At 40.7% G+C, this 18,724-nt stretch overlaps 5 protein-coding genes across 6 annotated transcripts; 3 read left to right on the forward strand and 2 right to left on the reverse strand.

The window, feature by feature from the left end:
- Positions 1 to 128: 128 nt before the first annotated feature.
- On the reverse strand, positions 129 to 3,794 carry tsr3 (TSR3 ribosome maturation factor). The gene is made up of 6 exons (XM_030400536.1): positions 3,368 to 3,794; positions 2,482 to 2,692; positions 1,839 to 2,032; positions 1,553 to 1,720; positions 716 to 770; positions 129 to 461 (listed from the first exon to the last, which is right to left on the reverse strand). The coding sequence occupies exons 1-6, from the start codon at positions 3,486 to 3,488 to the stop codon at positions 332 to 334; spliced, it is 879 nt and encodes a 292-aa protein (XP_030256396.1). The 5' UTR covers positions 3,489 to 3,794; the 3' UTR covers positions 129 to 331.
- Positions 3,788 to 7,597, forward strand: gnptg (N-acetylglucosamine-1-phosphate transferase subunit gamma). Its single transcript, XM_030400535.1, has 11 exons — positions 3,788 to 3,966; positions 4,107 to 4,161; positions 4,237 to 4,304; positions 4,434 to 4,488; positions 4,613 to 4,696; positions 4,786 to 4,879; positions 5,105 to 5,219; positions 5,304 to 5,386; positions 5,950 to 6,081; positions 6,182 to 6,263; positions 6,365 to 7,597. The coding sequence occupies exons 1-11, from the start codon at positions 3,900 to 3,902 to the stop codon at positions 6,442 to 6,444; spliced, it is 915 nt and encodes a 304-aa protein (XP_030256395.1). The 5' UTR covers positions 3,788 to 3,899; the 3' UTR covers positions 6,445 to 7,597.
- On the reverse strand, positions 6,331 to 18,545 carry chlsn (cholesin). 2 transcript variants are annotated; one of them, XM_030400538.1, is made up of 6 exons: positions 18,404 to 18,545; positions 17,803 to 17,954; positions 17,613 to 17,711; positions 9,672 to 9,883; positions 8,442 to 8,523; positions 6,331 to 8,059 (listed from the first exon to the last, which is right to left on the reverse strand). In XM_030400538.1, the coding sequence occupies exons 2-6, from the start codon at positions 17,938 to 17,940 to the stop codon at positions 7,880 to 7,882; spliced, it is 711 nt and encodes a 236-aa protein (XP_030256398.1). In that variant the 5' UTR covers positions 17,941 to 17,954; positions 18,404 to 18,545; the 3' UTR covers positions 6,331 to 7,879. The 2 variants fall into 2 exon arrangements, with proteins under 2 accessions (XP_030256398.1, XP_030256397.1); XM_030400537.1 differs by having other exon boundaries at positions 17,613 to 17,714.
- Positions 10,625 to 12,757, forward strand: LOC115571256 (uncharacterized). Its single transcript, XM_030400533.1, has 2 exons — positions 10,625 to 10,892; positions 11,415 to 12,757. Exons 1-2 carry the CDS (start codon positions 10,890 to 10,892, stop codon positions 12,477 to 12,479), a joined length of 1,068 nt encoding a protein of 355 aa, XP_030256393.1. The 5' UTR covers positions 10,625 to 10,889; the 3' UTR covers positions 12,480 to 12,757.
- On the forward strand, positions 15,102 to 17,509 carry LOC115571257 (G-protein coupled estrogen receptor 1-like). Its single transcript, XM_030400534.1, has 2 exons — positions 15,102 to 15,148; positions 16,218 to 17,509. Exon 2 carries the CDS (start codon positions 16,370 to 16,372, stop codon positions 17,432 to 17,434), a length of 1,065 nt encoding a protein of 354 aa, XP_030256394.1. The 5' UTR covers positions 15,102 to 15,148; positions 16,218 to 16,369; the 3' UTR covers positions 17,435 to 17,509.
- Positions 18,546 to 18,724: the final 179 nt, after the last annotated feature.

Raw genomic sequence — 18,724 nt, forward strand, 5'->3', positions numbered from 1 at the left:
TTAACCAAACTTTTCTGTAGAGGTAACTCGGCTTCACTCAGCCAAACACAGTTTTTACCTACCATTTCTTTATCCATCAAACCCATGGAACCTTATGTATCACAATACAAACCTCAAATTAAACGAAAGTCACAAAATGTAATTTATTGAGTCTGTTTACATTAAAAAATATACAATTAATTTTTTTTGTATCATTCTTTTGTTAACTTGTACCACATTTGATAGCCCCAAATAGCCCTCAGTTCATATATGAGATATAAGTGTTGAAAAGGTTTCACAATCCTTGTAGTAAAAGACTCCATAGTTGATGCAGGCTTTTTTGCGATGACTTTCATTCACTCTCTTCCTCTTCATCATGCAATGTCCTTGACTCTGTGTGGCTCTCTAGTTTTTCATCTTCTTCTTCGTCGTCATCCTCTGAGGCGTCCGTGTCCTCACTGGAATCATCTTCTTCATGGGCACTAAACAGAGAAATTACTTTGATGAAGCAGCTATACCTACTTGGCATTTTCCCAGCAATAAGGGCTTTAAAAACGAAAAAAAATTAGCTGATGCTAGATCACTACCTGTAGCTAATTTAAAAGTTGTATAAAGTAACATACTACTTCAAAAAATAAAAAGATACTTAATTTATCAATATATGCATTACTACAAGATGTACAAACTGCTCATCTGAGAGATTAACTCTCTCTGACCGAAGTTATAAATTGCTTACCACACTGGTCTGTTGAGGTTTCTACATTCTACTCCCGAGTTCACATCAAATGGATCTGCGAATGAGACGGATGATTACATTTAATTAAGATGAAAACTGCTTCAGCAATAGAGGTCATAACTCAACAATAAAATGCAACCTTTTCTGTGCACAGGGAACATTTACAGAGATGCTGGAAACAATAAACCAGGTTCCAGACTTCTGAATCACTGCCCACATCTCTGATTTGTTTAGCCTTTTAAATTAAATCAAATTAATCAAAATCAAATAAACAGAGTAATGAAAAATGGCAATTTCATCTGATAACTGACTATCAAGTCTGGAAACAATGCAAGAAATGTTCACATCAGTGTTTAAAGTTTTGGATAAAGCTAGGATTATGAAATAATCTACAGTGAGCTTTTATTTCAATGAATCATGTTACTCATAATTAATTATTACAATTTAAAAGCCTCAATAACTGTTTAACGATTTTCACATCCTCGATGAGAACAGAGTTTCCAAATAACAATTTGCCAGTGGTGAGTCACCAAAGAAATAAAACTCAAAAGAGTCTTGGAGCTCCAATGAAATACAATAAAAATGATTACATTTTGCTCCAATTTCCCTAAAATGTTACACATGATTCAGACACTTTTGAGGAGAGCTTTCACCATAACAAACTAATAAATATGCTATGAGCTATTTGAGGGCTACAAGTTATACATAAAGCCAAACCAACACTAAAACAAGGACAGATGTGGGACTAAAACCCAGATGACCCCAACCACCTCTGCTACATAAATATGTGGGGAAAACATTGTATAGGACCCCAGTTCATTTCTGCCCCATTTTTACCAAACTCCTCCTCCTCGGGTTTAGACGTGAGAAAATCCTTTTCAACAGAGAGCAGCTCCTCCTCTGACTGGCAAGCAGCATAGCGTTCCAGCAGAACTTTATTGAGATCTAGGAACACTGTCCCCCACTTGAATTTCTTCAACAAGAGCACTGCTAGTTCTTCAAAACCTGCAAAATCAGATACAATATGCTAGAACACCATTGCTGTAACTCGGAACAGAATACAAAAGAAGTCTCGAAGGCGACACTGCGAATAATTCTTGAATGACCAAAGCTGTAGCCTTACCCACAATGCAGAATGTGGCTGCAAAAGCCTCCACACAAGACAATTTGCAAGGTTTGCCGTAGTTGACGGGGTTTGCAGCTACGAGGTATGGCAGTAACCTGGGATGAGCCCCGACCATCTTATTGAAGGGAGTCTCCTCCAGTTTGGCCCAGGAACAATCGATCACTGCGACCCCACTTTGAGCTACAATCTCTCTGTGCATTTAGTAAAGAAAATAATAACAAATCAAATAGTCATGTTTAATGGTAATAAAATTTGATAAAACGTGAGTCATTTTAATTAGCTATAAAATACAAAACCATAAACATTTGGTGTTTGGGACTACAGATTAAAAAATGCTAAATTAGCTTGGTATCCATTTCATCACAAAACATGCTTCTTTGATTGTTGATCAGACTAAAAAGAATCTATCAACATTATAGACTAAAATAATAACTGATCAATCTAAAAAATAACAACTGGGTGAACTGTTATATGGGACAGCTGATGGTTTAGGGTTAGGGTTAGGTATTATCAGTATTCCTTTATTGTCCCACAAACAGGGACATTTGTTAAACATGAATGTGTTATGATAATATAAAAATGATCAAGATTCAGTGAAGCCTGAAGATTTTACACACTCTACACAGCTGACGTTACACACCTGTCTGCTGGCGTCACATACTTTGTGCCCATTGGACTCAGTATGAGTCCATTAAATCTCTGGTTGAGGCGCAGGTTGCATACGAAACCCTTGCGGACCAGCTTTCTGCCAGTGCAGCGTTTGGGATCACAGTGACCCAACTCCCACATGGCGAGTGGACAAGGCAGTTTCACCTGAGGAGCTTCTGCTCCCTCCTCTACGTGAAGGCTTGCTGAAAAAGACAGTGAAAGAGGATTAAGTGTAAATAACAATGTGGGTGTTAACAATTTTGCTCAAAAACAAGGTGCTTTTTCAGACCATTGCACCAACTCAACCAATTTATTAGCGTTTACTTTATACTAAAGTCGACACTATTGACCTATCACAGATAAATCAGTATTGGCGTAGAAATTGTCCCATGTGAGTCAAGATTCAATGCAGAAACATGCCTGGGGTAATCTATAATTATGAAATTCCCAGTAATGTTTACTGTTTCAATGCAGTGATGAAATGTTTGACAGTCAAGTTAATTGTTAAACTATGTATTACACACACACACACACACAAACAGATCAGTCGGGCTCTACTATATACTGGATATTACTATGGAACATGTTAACAGAGGTGGTATGGGTGTTTCAAACCAGCAGATTTGACAGAATGAGAACAGCTAACATTATTTCACCCAGTGAATTATAAGATTAATATTCAAAAAGCCTCATGGCCCCTAACTAACAGGACTGTCATGTGAATCTTATAAATGTATCCCCTCCAAAGTATATAATTAAGCATTTAAGGCAAGAAAACGTTTGAACCATTTAAAATCTCGGTCATCCAGCCGAATGTAGAATATAAAGCAGCTGAACAGTTCAAATGTGTTTGTATTACAGATGGTGTAATGCATTACCTTCAAAAGTAGTGTGCAATTCTTCTGTAAAAGCCTCTACGGATTTCCCCTTCATTTTGTGCCTTTTGTCTTTGCCCTTGTTGTCAGGTCGCACAAACTTGCCCTGTTTCTTTCGTCCCATGTTGCAACCAGTGGACAGCTAGTTAGCTACTGTCTGTCTGCATTAAACTAACCAGCATCTGTTTATTAGCTTTGCTCTGACATGAGCTAGCTAGCTATCTCACTGACACCAGCTAAAAGTCAACGTTTCGTATTTATATACGCGTACGCAATTAACACGTTTATATATGTTATTATACTACAGCACGTATACGTCTCCGTTTGACCTGCACTGCTTCACGTCTTTTTAGATACAGTTTACTTGGTTTTGGCTACTTTCTATCGTGGAAAGCACGTCGTAGTCTGATGCGGATGCGCATGCGCTTGCGCTTATTTTGATCACGTGGGCTGTCACCTGACGAACGAGCACTAAAGCAGGAAATGTAGCTAGAAAGCCACCGAAATACACATTTTATTCACGGAAACATCAACGATGCACTGTTTCTGTAAAGGAATACATCGTCTATTAAGACTGTGGATGGTCTGTGTATCTATTCTCAGTAAGTGCCTCTATTTCCCCTCTGAGCGCAGCTTGTTTTAATTCACTATTACCAAACCATATGCCACAACATTTCGTATTGGTGTGTAAATATGTAACAAGTTGACTCTTATTTCGACTTGTTTTTGTTTTTTGACACAGTAAACCATGGATTTGCCGGTAAAATGAAGATAGTCGAGGAGCCAAACACATTTGGGTACGTTCAGCTGCAACATTTCTGTCACCGCGTGCAGCTCCTCTCTGACTGATGTCCTCTGCTTCTGTCTTAAAGGTTGAACAATCCCTTTCTGGCTCAGGGAAGCAGACTACAGCCTAGAGTGATCTCATATCCAGTGTCTGGTAAATAGCCATTGCCATTCTTCATTTCATCTATGTTGATGATGGTGACCAAAAGTCATCAAGGGACTTAATGTTCATCGATTAATCACTGAGTTCACTCCTCATAAGAACACAAATGTCTTCCTCCAGGCCCTGCACATCTTCATCGGCTTGCTGGAAAGTGCTTCAGTTTGACAGAGTCAACGTAAGTATCTGATGTCACATATCAAGTTCATGCGATACCTTATGATTGTTGGATTCATGTACATCAAGAGTGTCTGGGGAAAAAAAGTGATTACAGGGTATTAATGTGCCTGGTCCTTTTGCAGGTATAAATATGAATTCTGTCCTTTTCACAACGTCACCCAACATGAGCAGTCATTTAGATGGAATGCATACAGTGGGATACTGGGGTAAGATTCAGTTACCTAAATTGTAAAGATCAGTATGAGAATAAGCTGTGGGTTTGTTATAAGAGCAGCCTTTTGTCTGTTCCTAACAGGATCTGGCAGGAGTGGGAAATAGTAAACAACACTTTCACAGGCATGTGGATGAGAGACGGGGACGCTTGTGGAACCAAAAGCAGGGAAACAAAGGTCAGTGTGGTTTTGAACATATTCGGGTTGTCTTTTAACAGCATAATGAATGAAACCCTAAGCGGCAACAACAGGTCTAGACTAGCCTCAATATTTAATTTAACACAAAGAGTCAACCCTCGAGCCATTTCAAACAGGAAACTCTCCAACCAACACATTAACTCGACATCATTATACACAATTAACAGTTTGTTGTGTAACTTGTTTCTTGTCATGTTTCTGTAGGTGATCTTTGTCTGCAGTGCGAACAGCAAGCTTGCTCAGGTCTCAGAGCCCAGCACTTGTATTTACTCGCTAACCTTTGAAACTCCACTCGTTTGCCATCCACATTCTCTTTTAGGTAAGGTACAATCTTACAGAGCAAAAACACTAGTGTAAGTCGGTGTTAACATTGATATCTCATCGTTTGTATGCTCTTTTAAAGTGTACCCGACACTGAGTGAGAGGCTGCAGAAGGAATGGGACGAAGCTGAGCAGGCTCGGTATGACGGTTATATTACTGAGCAGGTAAAGAAGTGAAATGATCACTTGCAAGCTGATGAAATGTCCAGACACACTTTCCATGGTGATTTAAACTCAGATGTATTGTCCTAATCCTTTGCCTTGAAAACTCTATCGTGATTTACATGTTAAAGTTATAAGTGAAGTTTGTACAAACTTTAGTTCAAACCATTAACTTAACATTAACAGTAACTAAAATTATCAACAGAATGTGAAGTAATGACAGTTTTGACATTATGTTGAGGATGTCTTAATATTGTGTTGTAGGGATATCTGTTGAAGTTAGCATGCTACCTAGTTAGCCCCTAGCTAGTTTGTACCTCAAGAGTTTATAGTCCGATAATAAACAACACCAACACTGCCTCCGAGCTCGCTGCATGTTTAACTGCGCTTACTAGCCAACAGCAGTTACAGTTAGCAGCAGTTAGCGGTAACCTTGGCAATATGCTGCCGCCTATTTGTTTTGAATATGGATTGGATAGACTGGCAATTCTTACACACCGCACCTTAAAGAAATGTTTGTAATGGTTGTGTCCACTGAAACAATGTTTTTTTGTGTGTGTGTGCAGGGATACAACAATCTTTTAAGGGATATTTTTGAGGATGCTGGTTTTCTGAAGAGCCAAAAAGTGAAGATAAAGCTGCCAGAAGTTGCAGCAGCGTCAACTGATACACACAACTCTTTACAGAAATGTACAGAGGTGTGCATATTTTTGTACTCTTCCAAATAATATCCTATGAAATTACTTTAAGATGTGTGACAGAAATGTTATATTCTCCTCGGTTATTTTTTTGGTACAGGATTTCCAAAAACAGAGGGATGAGGTCGAGAGACTGCGCGCTCTCCTCACCCAACACAACATTCCTTTTGATTCAAAGCCAAGTAAGTGAACACAACCATGCTGCCACTCACTGAGTTATATACAGTGTCTGTCGAAACTTTCAAGTCATTTTTGGGTGCAATATCTTTGCTTTATTTTGTAGATGAAGGAAAAAGCACAGTGAGTGCAACAGTTCAGGACCAACACCTAAGAGGAGACATCGGCCTTTTTGACCAACAGTGAAAATCTCCTCGAGTCACCTTCTCCATTTCTGTGGATTCACTGCATCTGAAGATTTTGATGGTCAACATGAGCGACAAAGACACCTGCTGGACAGTATTGCCGTTGCTTGTGACTACACGAAAAGTTAATTCTGAACATTTTTGGATTTCAATCTTATTGGACTTCATCAGACCTTTCTTTTTTAGAGGAGTTACGGCTCTCTCCAATCAAGTTCTGTAAACATGCGACATATTGTGAAATACGTGGTTTTAAGATAAGATGTAAAGTTTTGTATTCACGTCCCAACATTTGCTCCTCCAGCAGGTTGGCAAACTTTTTTCAGGAGAAAATTGAGTCCCTAAAAACAGCTCTGCTTTCCGCTTCCAACTTTTTGAAGTGGGCGACTTGTGCCAGGTTGGATGCACTCAAAGAAAATATACAAAGAGAGTAAACTCTACAAAAGTATAACTGGTTTCTTTCTGATCACTGCTTGATACATTGAGAGTAACTTTTTTAAATGTATTTGGAATATTACGTGTATTGTATTTGGGTGTATTTTTAAAAATCCAGGAAGTGATGTCACCAGCATTCAGCCACATACAGAGACTTCGTTTCCTTCCTGAAAAGTTTGTAACCTGAATTAGAAGTCAGACATGTGCCTTTGTAGTGCAGGAGGTCTACAACCTCCCTAATCCTGCAGCCAGAACTGGCAGCTACTCCTGTACTGAATGTATGTCTGCTTTGAGTGCAGAGGAGATATGAATTAGTGGATAAACACAAATCTCAAATGCACGTGTTTGGAACACGAACTCCTGGGCTGGAAGGAGTTATTGCAACATAGTTAGTTGTACAACCAAAACATGTTTATCATACTTAAACCTTGTGTGGATGAGAAAAGTTATTCTCATCAGTGACTTCACAGATTATGGGCTTTGACAGGTACGAACATGTCTCGACTACAAACATTCCTGAGACTTTTAACTCCAGCAGTCTCTCAAGCTTTCAGTATCATCTTTAGGGATTCACAACTCATCTGTCCACACTGGTAGAACTGGACTGAATTCTTCACGTTTGGAACTGGAAGAAGTTGTGAAAATGATCCACTGTCCAATAGGGTACTGGTGTATGTACACTAAGTGTAACTTGCAATGAATAAATTACATGTAAGATTTCAGTTTTGATAAAATGATTTTGGCCGTTGATTCCCACGTGGCAGCAATATAATGACGTCAAGAAATGGAGAAGAAAAAGTAATGTAGACACTTTAAAATGAAAGATATGCGAGCAATACTGCTTATTAAACCAAAAGCAATCCTTTCCCCCAAAGTACCTCTCTGGAAAAAAAAGGGACTTATAAAACAAACTTAAGTCCTCGCTTGAGACCAAGGCAATATTCCAGTCCACTGATCAACAAACTTAAGTCTTTTTCTGGTGTCTTTCTTTGATGGCGGTGGGTTCAGGAGAGCAGCTGGATAAGTTCTCGAGCTCTGTGCGCCCTCTGCTGGACAGCTTTGTCCTCCGGCGCCTGTCCCGACTCCTCAACAAGGGCCAGGGCCTTCTGCACCGTGGTGTCTCTGGCTCCTCCACGCAGCCCCTCCAGGTACTGCAGCAGCACGGAGAACTTCTCATCTGGAATCTGACAACGAGTATTTAATTTACCACACTGCACAAATCATGTTGTCTGTCCATTAATTACATATTAACACAAGTAAGTAAATAAATAAGAAGTCTGTTGAAAATGTACACCATTATTGAACAGCAATTCAAGAGAGTATCTTTAAGGGGCAGTTCATAAATATTGACACTTCAAAAACTATGAGCTTTCTAATTAAGTTTTCATAGATTCACCTTTTTATTCTACAGAAGTGTTCGAACCGTGCTCTAAACATCAGCCCTTAAGACGTGATGTTCTTTCTGAACAGTGATCAAATAGAAAGCCACCCTCCCTCACTCTGAACCGCAGCTATGAGAAACCAAAAAACCCCAGTCATCAAGCTGCTCTCGCGTGTTAACTTTACCTTTTCGGAGTCGAACATGTGCTGCAGTAACCACGTCTGTCTGGTTTTCTGAAACTTCCACTCCTTGCGGTTTTCAGCCCAGCTGCGAAGACAAGACCAGAGTGAGATGTAGGTGTGAGCAGCAGCATAACATCACGTAAAAGCAGATGCTGTATACATGTAGAGGGCGGGGGATTATGAGGGTTAGACGTTAAAACACCCATCATTAATAGCTGGTAAATGTATAGTTCATTTACTTTAGTTAATTATTTCACTGTTAACCATGAACTGCTTTAGAAACCGTTTATTAAGCTATTGTTTATTCTAAAGTTGCAACTTATGTTTATAAACCTTTACAATAGCTTGATAAATGGCAAAACAGTGAACTAACTAATGTTCATTTAACTGTAATTAAACTATTTGTTGATATGCTTATTGTAAAGTGTTCCTTTGTGCTCCAAGTGTTTTGTTCCCTGAAACTACGTCAATCTCAGAAACACTGGATCGTACATTCCCCACGATGCAACATGACAGCATGTTTCCTTAGACTCTGCCTGTCTGATGAACACAAACATCTTTCAAACTCACTGCACCAAGTTTGTAACACAAGATTTCAGTTTCGCTTGTACGGGCCGAAATTAGAATCAGGGTTATTTTCTCAGCTACGGAGGATATTGGTTTCACAGGCTGGGTAGCAGTCTTAATGACCAGTAAACTGACCTTTATTAACTCCCATTTTATTTCATATTCCGTTCTATCAGCAGTAAACAACAAGCTTCAAGATAGCCAGCCTGTGAATCATTTTTGTTCTTCTGGATCCATATCATGGCTTAAATATGACAGATAAATATTGCGTACTGATGTGTGGTGTTTTTGAGTCATCTGCTCCTTGCTTCCTGGTTAAAGGTTCAATATATACAAGATATTGGCTGTGCAGTACAAGATTATTCATTCATATCTGATAAACACTGCCGAAGTTGGCAATTTTATCTGAGTTTCGTGAGCAGCGTTTGTTCAAATACTGTTTTCTTTTTTACCCCAACTCCAATGAGTGAAAAACGCGCACATTTGTTTTGGCCTGAGATGTTCTAATCCAACATCTAGAGGCAGTGAATGATGTGTATCTCACCTTGAAATGGATACATACAAACGCAGGGTAACTACGCAGCTATGGTTTCTTAAGTTAAAGAAGGTGATGACATCATAGGCAGGAGGCTTGTCCTGTGCTAAATCAGAAGAGCAGATTCTTACCAGGTGAGGTAATCTAAGGCCTGCTGAGGTGCGATGGGTCCGGATGCCTCCGTCTTCTTTTGGGTCTCTCCCTCTGCTTTAAGCCTGTTCTTCTCTTCCTTTTTCAGGATCTTCTTCATCTTCCTCTCCAGGACCCGTCTCTCATCGGGGGTCAAGTCCTCCTCTCCCTCCAGTATGCGCGCCTCGTCTTGGCGACGGGGTGGATCGGAAGTCTGTCACAGCAAAACAAAACAAAGGCTCATGGGAATTATCTACACAAACAGACCTTCCGTCGTAGACTCTTATCATTTTGTGCTTTTGTGTGAAACTGTTATCAAACATCATTAAATAACTCGCATCGACCGCAATTGGATGATAACAAAAATGTTAAAACAATCGTTACACTTTTGCTTGGACTGTTTCCTGACAGTTTCAATTATACTGCAGTGTTCTGGTTGAGTTCATTGTGCTTTAAATAAAGTATGACTTCTGCCGAGGAAAAAAGAAATGTGACATTTTGTTGTTCTGAAAGCACTTGTTGAATTTTGATCACTTCCTGTTGCGCTGTAGCTCAGAGGGACGTTTCCTGCATCTACAGTTTATGAGGTCAGTGTCAGACACATATAATCTGTGTGGTGAAGTTCACTGTGGTGCTGCAACATCCCCTCAGCGTTGCATTTGAAACACTCACGTTAGTCACGACACACCTTTTCATTTCTTTCTATCTTTCTTTTTTTTATAATAACCGCTTGTTTGTTTAGCTTTTTGCCACCAAAACAAATCTGGATTTCAGTTTTGTGTGGGAAGACAAAATCACCACAGAGATAAAGCAGAAAAACAATGTCACTTTTTAAGATCAGCCTGTTTGCCTGCAGAACTCCAGATGCCTGGTAAAAAACTTACTCTGTAGTCACCACAGCACAACTTAAAGAGTGCATTTAACTCTCAGGGAAGTTAAACAAGGGTCTCAGTGTGCCCTCTGATTTAACGGACCACAGTCTTCATGGTGTTGAAAAAAAAAAAAGAGGGAGGGGAGGAAAAAGATTTTGATCACATGGCCACAAAGTCATCCTGAAAGTATGCTGGCGGTATATTTGCCCACAGAAACATAAAAGCCCTCCACAGTGAGTGAACGTGTCCATGCGTCGAGCATCATTTTCAGAGCTTTGAGCCGATCGGCAGCGTCGTGTTTGTGGAAACAAAACAGAAGACGAGCGGGTGGTGAAAGCGAAAAAAAAAATGGTAAGTGGAAACATGTGTTTTTAACTGAGCAGGCAGTTCCTCAAAGAGGAACAGACAAAGACTTGCCCGCAGGGGAGTGTGGTGGCTGAAAAGAGTTTAGAAACAAAAGGTATTTCACTAAATCTCGTCAGCGCTATAGATGTTTTAAGAGATATATGATGATGTCGTCCATTTCAGCTAAACTCGGACTTGATTTAGGAAGGAAATGTATCATATTTTGTAAGAGTGTGTTCCTGTGGAACTCCCAAGTAATGATTCACAGGCTGAGCAACCATAAACACTGTTTAGAATACATAAAAACAGCTCTACATGATGCACTTCCACTCGTCTCTGTGCACTAAAAAAAAAGCAGCTGATTCAATGACGTCAAGTCAAACTTCTACCCGCGTTATCTGATCTTTGCTGCCAGTTCAGTAGAATTCTGTTCGTCCTCTGATTGAAGAAAATGACTGTCAAACAGTAGTGGGTGATGCTTAAGAGAACAAGATCTCATCAGAGGGTGTTTTCTCTTTTCACTTCCAGTCTAATCATAGCACCGTGTTCCCCACTGAGTGGAGCACCACACCTCCATCTAATGACAGCTCCACCATCATGGACACCACCTCCACTGCAACAGACTCACTGTTGAGGGACATAATCGCAGCCAATGACATAACTTCAAGAGCAAACTATGTCTACAGTTTCTTGGCAGGGTTGGGCATCATTGCAGGCTGCTTCCTGCTCTACAGCTTCATCCAGACCTACAGAGCCCAGAGACGGCTGGCGTGGCTCGACTCCCTGCTCTGGGCCTTTTGTGGTTTCCAGCTGCTGCTGCTGCTCCTCTCTCTGCACGCTGTGGCCTACAAACCTGGGTACCTGCAGACCTCGGGTTTGGCTTGCGCCGCGCTCTCTTTCACCATCAACACAGCCTCTCTGAGCGGCCTCTTGGTCTTGGTTCTGATGGCATACGTCCTAACTCTGGATCCGCCATCCCACTCCCTACTGAGGAAGCCTGTAGTCCGCATGGTTCTGGTGATCCTGACTTCTGTTCTGATTTCTCTGCTGCTGGCAGGGCTTCGTGGACCCCACAGAAGTCTTCAGGAGCACGGCAATTGTTTTATGGATCTAGTCAGCGCTGGTGTTTCATATGCAGGCACAAGGTTCTGCCTGGCTTTTATGATTCCCTACATGCTCCAGCTGGGACTTCTGATAGGCGGCTGTGTCCGGCAGTGGAAGTCTAAAGGACGGTTCCTCTCCGGCTCCGAGGAGGGTCCTGTGTTCCTGACGGTCACCATGGTCATGTTTTTCTGCCAGCTCTTCTACAGTGTGGCGCTGGTGAGAGGAGCACAACTCCTCTCACCAGGGAAGGAGGAGCTGCCCGCTCGCGATCGGGCGTTTCTGAGCGTGGCCGAGTTTGTGCTCTTCTCTGGGAGCAGCATCAGCCTGCTGCTCGTGCTGCTCATGCACAGGCCGTGTCGAGAGAGTCTCCACGGAGTGTTTCGGCAGCTGAGGGATTGCTGTCGAAGCCCGAGGCACGCACAGCCCAACAGGAATATCATCGCTCCCCACATCGAGATCACAGACACGCTGCAGGACATCGAGTCATAGAGGACAATAACTCTCATCTCTGACATTAGAAAATCCGCTGACGCATTGAATTAAAGACTTTGCAGATCTGATTGTATGAACCATATTTTCACTCTAATTTTATTTTATTTTTTTAAATGCTGTTGTTGTTTATTTTGCTCAAAAAGTAACAATGTAAATATTACAGGCATTCTCTTTTTATTATTTCCAGAGACTGAAAGTTTGGAAATATCATTTTTTTGTAAATTCTTATTTCACAAAAAAATAAATATCATGCTGGACATCTTTAGAATTATGAACTTGGCTGCAACTTTTATTATTTTCTCTGTTGACCTGCTCTGTCAATTATTTTCTTGATTAATCAATTAGTTGTTTGGTCTATAAATTGTAAGAACATGGTCAAAAATGACGATCAGTATTTCGCAAAGCTCAAAAGAATGACACCCTTAACCCCCTAAGGAACACCGTTCCAACATAGGAACACCCTTCACTAAACGAACACCCTTCGTAAAAACTAATAGTTTTTTTGCTAATAGTTTTAAGCATCAGATCTTAACAGTATATACTCACTGTTGGAAAGCTGAGACTGTCGCGATTATTTTAAGCCCAAAAAAGTTATTTCCAGACCATGTAATAGCCTTCTAAACTCACCATGACACAACATTAGAAAGAGCCCTCTACCGCAAGAAGCAAGAATGCCTACATACCTTCGGAGTGTTCACTTTTTCCACAGCTACGTCATGCCACAATTTTTTTTTTCATAGTTTGCCAAGATTCCATAGAATGGGAATATCCATGTCATTTTACCCAAAACTAGCTACAAGTGTCGAACAAGCAAGAAACCCCAGGGTCTTGGCTTTCATTTGAGACCAAGATTATGTTTCTAGGTAAAGGGATTCTCAAGTTATAAGCCTCTGAATCTCAGTAGGCGCTCTTGGAAAAAAAGGACCCAAGCAAAACGCACAGACATGCCTTTAGAAAGAAAATTGTGAAAAATCAATTTTTTAGTCTTTTGACTTCAAATCTTGAGTGTAGCAAGCTGAGACCTGTGGCTATGGCCCAATTGTGTCTGCTGTGCCATAGACATACCTGAACCCTTATATCTTAGTCAGTTTATTGACATTTGAATTGGACGGAAACCAAAACCTTTGTTCCAACCTCTGTAACTCTGTCAGTATGTCATAGAATCACACTTAGACTTCTAGAAAAAACTTGAGGGTGTTACCTTTCCAATGGTACCACATCCCTGAGTCTCAAACTATGTGGGAGCTGTCATGCTTTTAATTTCGGTATGTCATTTTGAAAAAAGAACCTTAAAATGGGGGCGTTCACTAAGAGGTTAAATGTCTCGTTTTGTCCAAAACCCTTAATATATCTATTTTATAGATATTTTGTCATAGAGGAGGAAAGAAAATATTCACATTTAAGAAGCTGGAGTCAGAGAATTTTAACTTTGTTGTCTCCAAAAATAACTAAATTAATGACCCAATTAATCGATAAACAAAACTGTTGACAATTAATTTAATAATAGACAACAAATCAATTTGTTTTTGCAGCTCTACTCCTTATTGCTAATACTATAAGCACATGTTTACATAGTTAAAACCAAAAAAAAATGACAGTTAAAAAAGAATTTTCTGTCACTGAAGCGCACCTCTTTTCTTGAAAAACAAGCCCTGTTCGCAAACCTGTTTGCATTAACATGATTTACACAAAGGCCCATTCAGACAAAATGTCTGGAAAAAGCTCTGTAATTCCCAGAATGCCACATAGGAAACATTTAGTCAAAGAAAATAAAGGTCAGACTCTAAGTTTAGTCCGAGTCAATATTCTTAATGTCATTATTTTCACAGCTGTTAAAGAACCAACACAAGCCACAAACAAGTGACACTGTGAACTTTACAGCTCCTACTCAAGAACCCGATGGGGCACCAGTTCCTGGAATAACTGACCTGCATGGATCACATACTGAATCGGTGCCAACACGGAGTGGCACAAAACCCATACACCAGTAGGAAAATCAAAAACAGCAGCTAGGTTGCATAAGATGCTGGCGTCATGTGAAATGTCAGACCGCATTCACACAGTATAAAATCATGGTGGCGATACTAAAAGATCTAAATGTATGTCACAAAATCATTAAATGCAAGATTTAATAAATGAGAGCATCCTCTTCGGTCTCAAACAGGTGCATGTGAACCAAAACCAAAGCTAAATAAACTGTGTTTTTATGTTTTAAGGAGAGAGAGACTTTCCCGGCCGGTCCCTCATCTTGTTTTGTGTAAACACACTGTTGGTTGTCTGTACTGAAAATCCCAACGCCCATATTTATATATTTTAACATTCTACAATCATAGTTGTGTTCCCACTTCAGTGCCCGTGTTCACAAGTTGGCTCCATGTACCAACTTGACATAATTATTTATGCAATAAAATAATTTCATACAAGAATACCCAGGTGATGTTCAATGTGCCTACTTATTGTGGTGCTTATAAATAATTAACCATGATTACAAAAAAGAGGTTTGTGTGTGTGTGCCCACGCATGCATAGTGCATTTGTGTCTCCTGCTGTGGTGGTGGGTGGCACCGTAACCCATCTGTAGTTTTACTGTGACACCTGCTTTCATAGTCACCGCCATGGGGACAGGGTGGATGACAAAGACCACGATGCAGTGCAAGGAAATTTGAGGTAGGTTAAAGTTTTATAATATTAATGTCAAAGTGTGCATCACAAAATTAATTCATTCCCATGCAAGATGACTAATAGTCTTAAAATACCTTGATTCTCATGCCTTTGATAGTTGACAGTAGAGAAACGTAAGGGAGCAAGTGGAGAGGGAGAGAAAACAGGATTAACATGCAACAAAGGTCCTCGCTCAGACTTAAACCAGGGATACTGCAGTTTATGGTTGACACTTAAAACCCCTAGAACAGGGCTGCCCATACTGGTTTGTATTAAAAAATATATCAATACTCATTTGATTTATTTCAAATAAATGCAAAAACTGCATATGTGCAGTTTGATTTTTTGTGACGTGGCAATGTTCTTCAAATATATACGACTCCTAATTATTGTATTTGTCAAAACCTAAAAACTGCAGGTCAGGCAGTGGGACTTTTTTGAGCTGTCAATTAAGGGAAGTTGGGACCATTTTGCTACTAAACTACAATACAATAGGTGTTTGCTTTTGGGCTGATGCTCACCTTTTAGTTTTAGTTGTGGCCCTCCCAAGAGAAAAAGTTTGGGCACCCTTGCCCTAGACTATAGAAAATCATCAATAAATATTTCATAGTCATGCTGGATTTGATTTTATACCCCAGTATTTCATGTTGTTCAATCCTTCTATTTGTTTTGTTTTTTTACCGCACCATTTTGGTGCTACTCAAATAATTATTAATATTTACTACCAAGGAACCCCACTATTACACATGTGTATCCTCATAATGAGTTAGAAGACTCAAAAGAAGGATGCATCTTATTTGTTAAGCGTTCTTCATCTTCAGTCTGAAATACATTTAAAAACTGCGGGAAATCTGACATGCTTTCAAGAGCTACAGCAGAGCAATAAGCCACATTGTTTTGTAACTGATCTAGCATGATGGTCTTGAATGCCATGCTATATGACATTTTTTAAGGGTTGGTATATGCAACATGTTAACAAGAACTTGATCTAATGTGTGGAGATTATTGCTCAATAAAGTGTATTAGGAAGCTGGAATCCAACCTTTGACCTACTGTACTTTCCCTCTCTGTGTAGGACAAAAAGTGGCCATCAACTCCTCTACACATCCACGGAGACCACAGAGCAGAAAAAGGAAACACGTTGCACAAGGGAATCCACAGGGGCTTAAAAACCAGCGTAAAACTATGGCAGCTTAACACAAGATCGACACAACAGTGGATACAGACATGACCATGTATGTGAACTACGGAATCGACACTGAATACAACTTGACTGTTCAGCGGAATAAGACACAGATGGTAGTTTTCTCTGATTATCAGCTTGCGCCTTCAGAAAACCATCAGCAGTACATTATCAGCTTCTCCTTCTCTTGCCTCTACATAATATTCCTGTTCCCTGTTGGCTTCTTTGGGAACATCCTTATCTTACTGGTCAACTGGGACAACAGGGGCCGCCTGTCAGCCCCAGACCTCTACTTTGTGAACCTGGCTGTGGCCGACCTCGCCCTGGTGGCTGACTCTCTGATCGAGGTGTTCAACCTGCGGCAGGGCTACTACGACATGGCCGGCCTCTGCACCTTCATGAACCTCTTCCAGCAGGTCAACATGTACAGCAGCGTCTTCTTCTTAACCTGGATGAGCTTCGACCGGTTCGTCGCACTGACCGGCCTCATGGGACGCAGCATGTCGAGGGCGCGCCTCAGCTGCTGCCTCATCTGGGTGTCTTCCTCTTTGTTCACAGTGCTTCCTTTTGCCATAGCTCAAAGGCAGCACGCTGGAGATCCCCGCTTCTGCTTCGCCAACGTGACACAGATCCAGTGGTTGGAGGTGATGATGGGGTTCTTGCTGCCTTTCTGCATATTGGGGCTTTGCTACTGGAGAATAGCCCGGGTGCTCCGGCGCAGCCAGGGGGACCCGCAGCAGAAGCCTCGTAGGCAGAAAGCTCTGCGGATGATCTCAGCTGCTGTGTTAGTCTTCTTCCTCTGCTGGCTCCCGGAGAACGCGTTCGTCAGTGTTCACCTCCTGCAAAGAGACACAGCCAAAGGCCACACACTGTGGCAAGACTATCCCCTGACAGGTCATGCTGTGAGGCTGGCAGCCTTTTCCAACAGCTGCTTTAACCCACTCATCTACAGCTTCCTCGGGGACACCTTTCAGAAAAAACTGAGGTGTTTTATCCAGAAGAAGAGCAGATTGGCCAAACTGCACAGGTCAGCCTCGGGGAAATCCATCTATGAACCAGCAACAAGCGTCCACCAAACATGTGACACACCAAGCCAGTCCACTCATTAAACCTCTAACATGCTTCCACAAACTGTTATACTTCCCTCAAATAAATGGCAAATGCATATAAAAAGGTCACACCAATAATAGATTACATGTCTGTGCCATGAGATTTAAAGCGATGGATAGTGTGAAAGCAAGGAGTTCAGCTTTTGTGTGTTTAGTAAGTTATTTAAAAAAGTCTTACCTCTGTTTGATCGGTCTTTTGTTTCTTTTTATGTTTCTTTTCCTTTTTCTGCTTTTTATCATCTGCTGTAATCATCTTGTGTGGAATCTGTACTGGAGCCTCCTGAGTGAAATAAACATTCATTATTTATTTTTTACATTTCAAGCTGTGTCTTTTAAAAGACATATGTACAAGTGGCTGTGCTGCTCACCTCCACCTCCAGCTTTTTCCTTTTCTTTTGTACTTTAGTGTCCATCACCTCTTCCACATGCCCTTCTGTGGCAATTGAGCTCAACTTCTTCCTTTTAGGCGGATTTGTGCCCAGTTTCAAAGATTTGTCTTTGGCCATAACTTGATCGACTCCTGCAAAAACACATTCGTGTTATTAAAATAACAATGCACAGATATTTGGTATGCTATATCAAACAGATAGACAACAAGCCTTAGAGACTGAGAAGGATGAGTGCTTCTTTTTAATGTGTTGCATTAAACATCTCATAACACTGACGAGGTGAAACAGAAGAAACTACTGGCTTCATGTGCTTTTGCATTTTAAGACTTCACTACAAGTATAATCTGTTCATTCCCGAATTTATCGTACTATAGCTGATGGTGTCCATGGACATGATTAAATTGAGCAATATGCTCAGTTTCTCTGGAAAAACGGTTTTTCACAGCCCAAAACATACATGTTACGCTTGGCATTTCGTTTCAGCAGCCGAGAGATAAAAATGCCATAAACAATTTAAAAAAATCAACACTAGTCCAAACATTGTTTATATCACACTATTCTGACGTATACGTTCACTTACTTGATTTGATAAAAACGTGCAAAACTCTGGGTAAGCGCACACAACGACCATGGGAACCCAACCCGGAAGTGAAGTCGCCTAGGAGAAGCGTGATTGGACGGATATCTCTGTCTGTTTTGTGATTGGTCGACGGCCGTGACTGCTTCAAAGACCCTCGAAACAGGAAACTGTTATGTAAAAAATATAAAGCAGCTGGTACTAATGCCTGAAAATACACCAAATACAGAAATAAAGGTTGAACGTTATTGTTTAATAGCAAATCATGTTATCTCAAGGCCCATTTAGTTTCTTGGAAAAATGGAAATGTTATCATTTCCTGTC

Source organism: Sparus aurata, chromosome 20, assembly GCF_900880675.1.
Source record: "Sparus aurata chromosome 20, fSpaAur1.1, whole genome shotgun sequence".
Classification (NCBI taxonomy): Eukaryota; Metazoa; Chordata; class Actinopteri; order Spariformes; family Sparidae; genus Sparus; species Sparus aurata.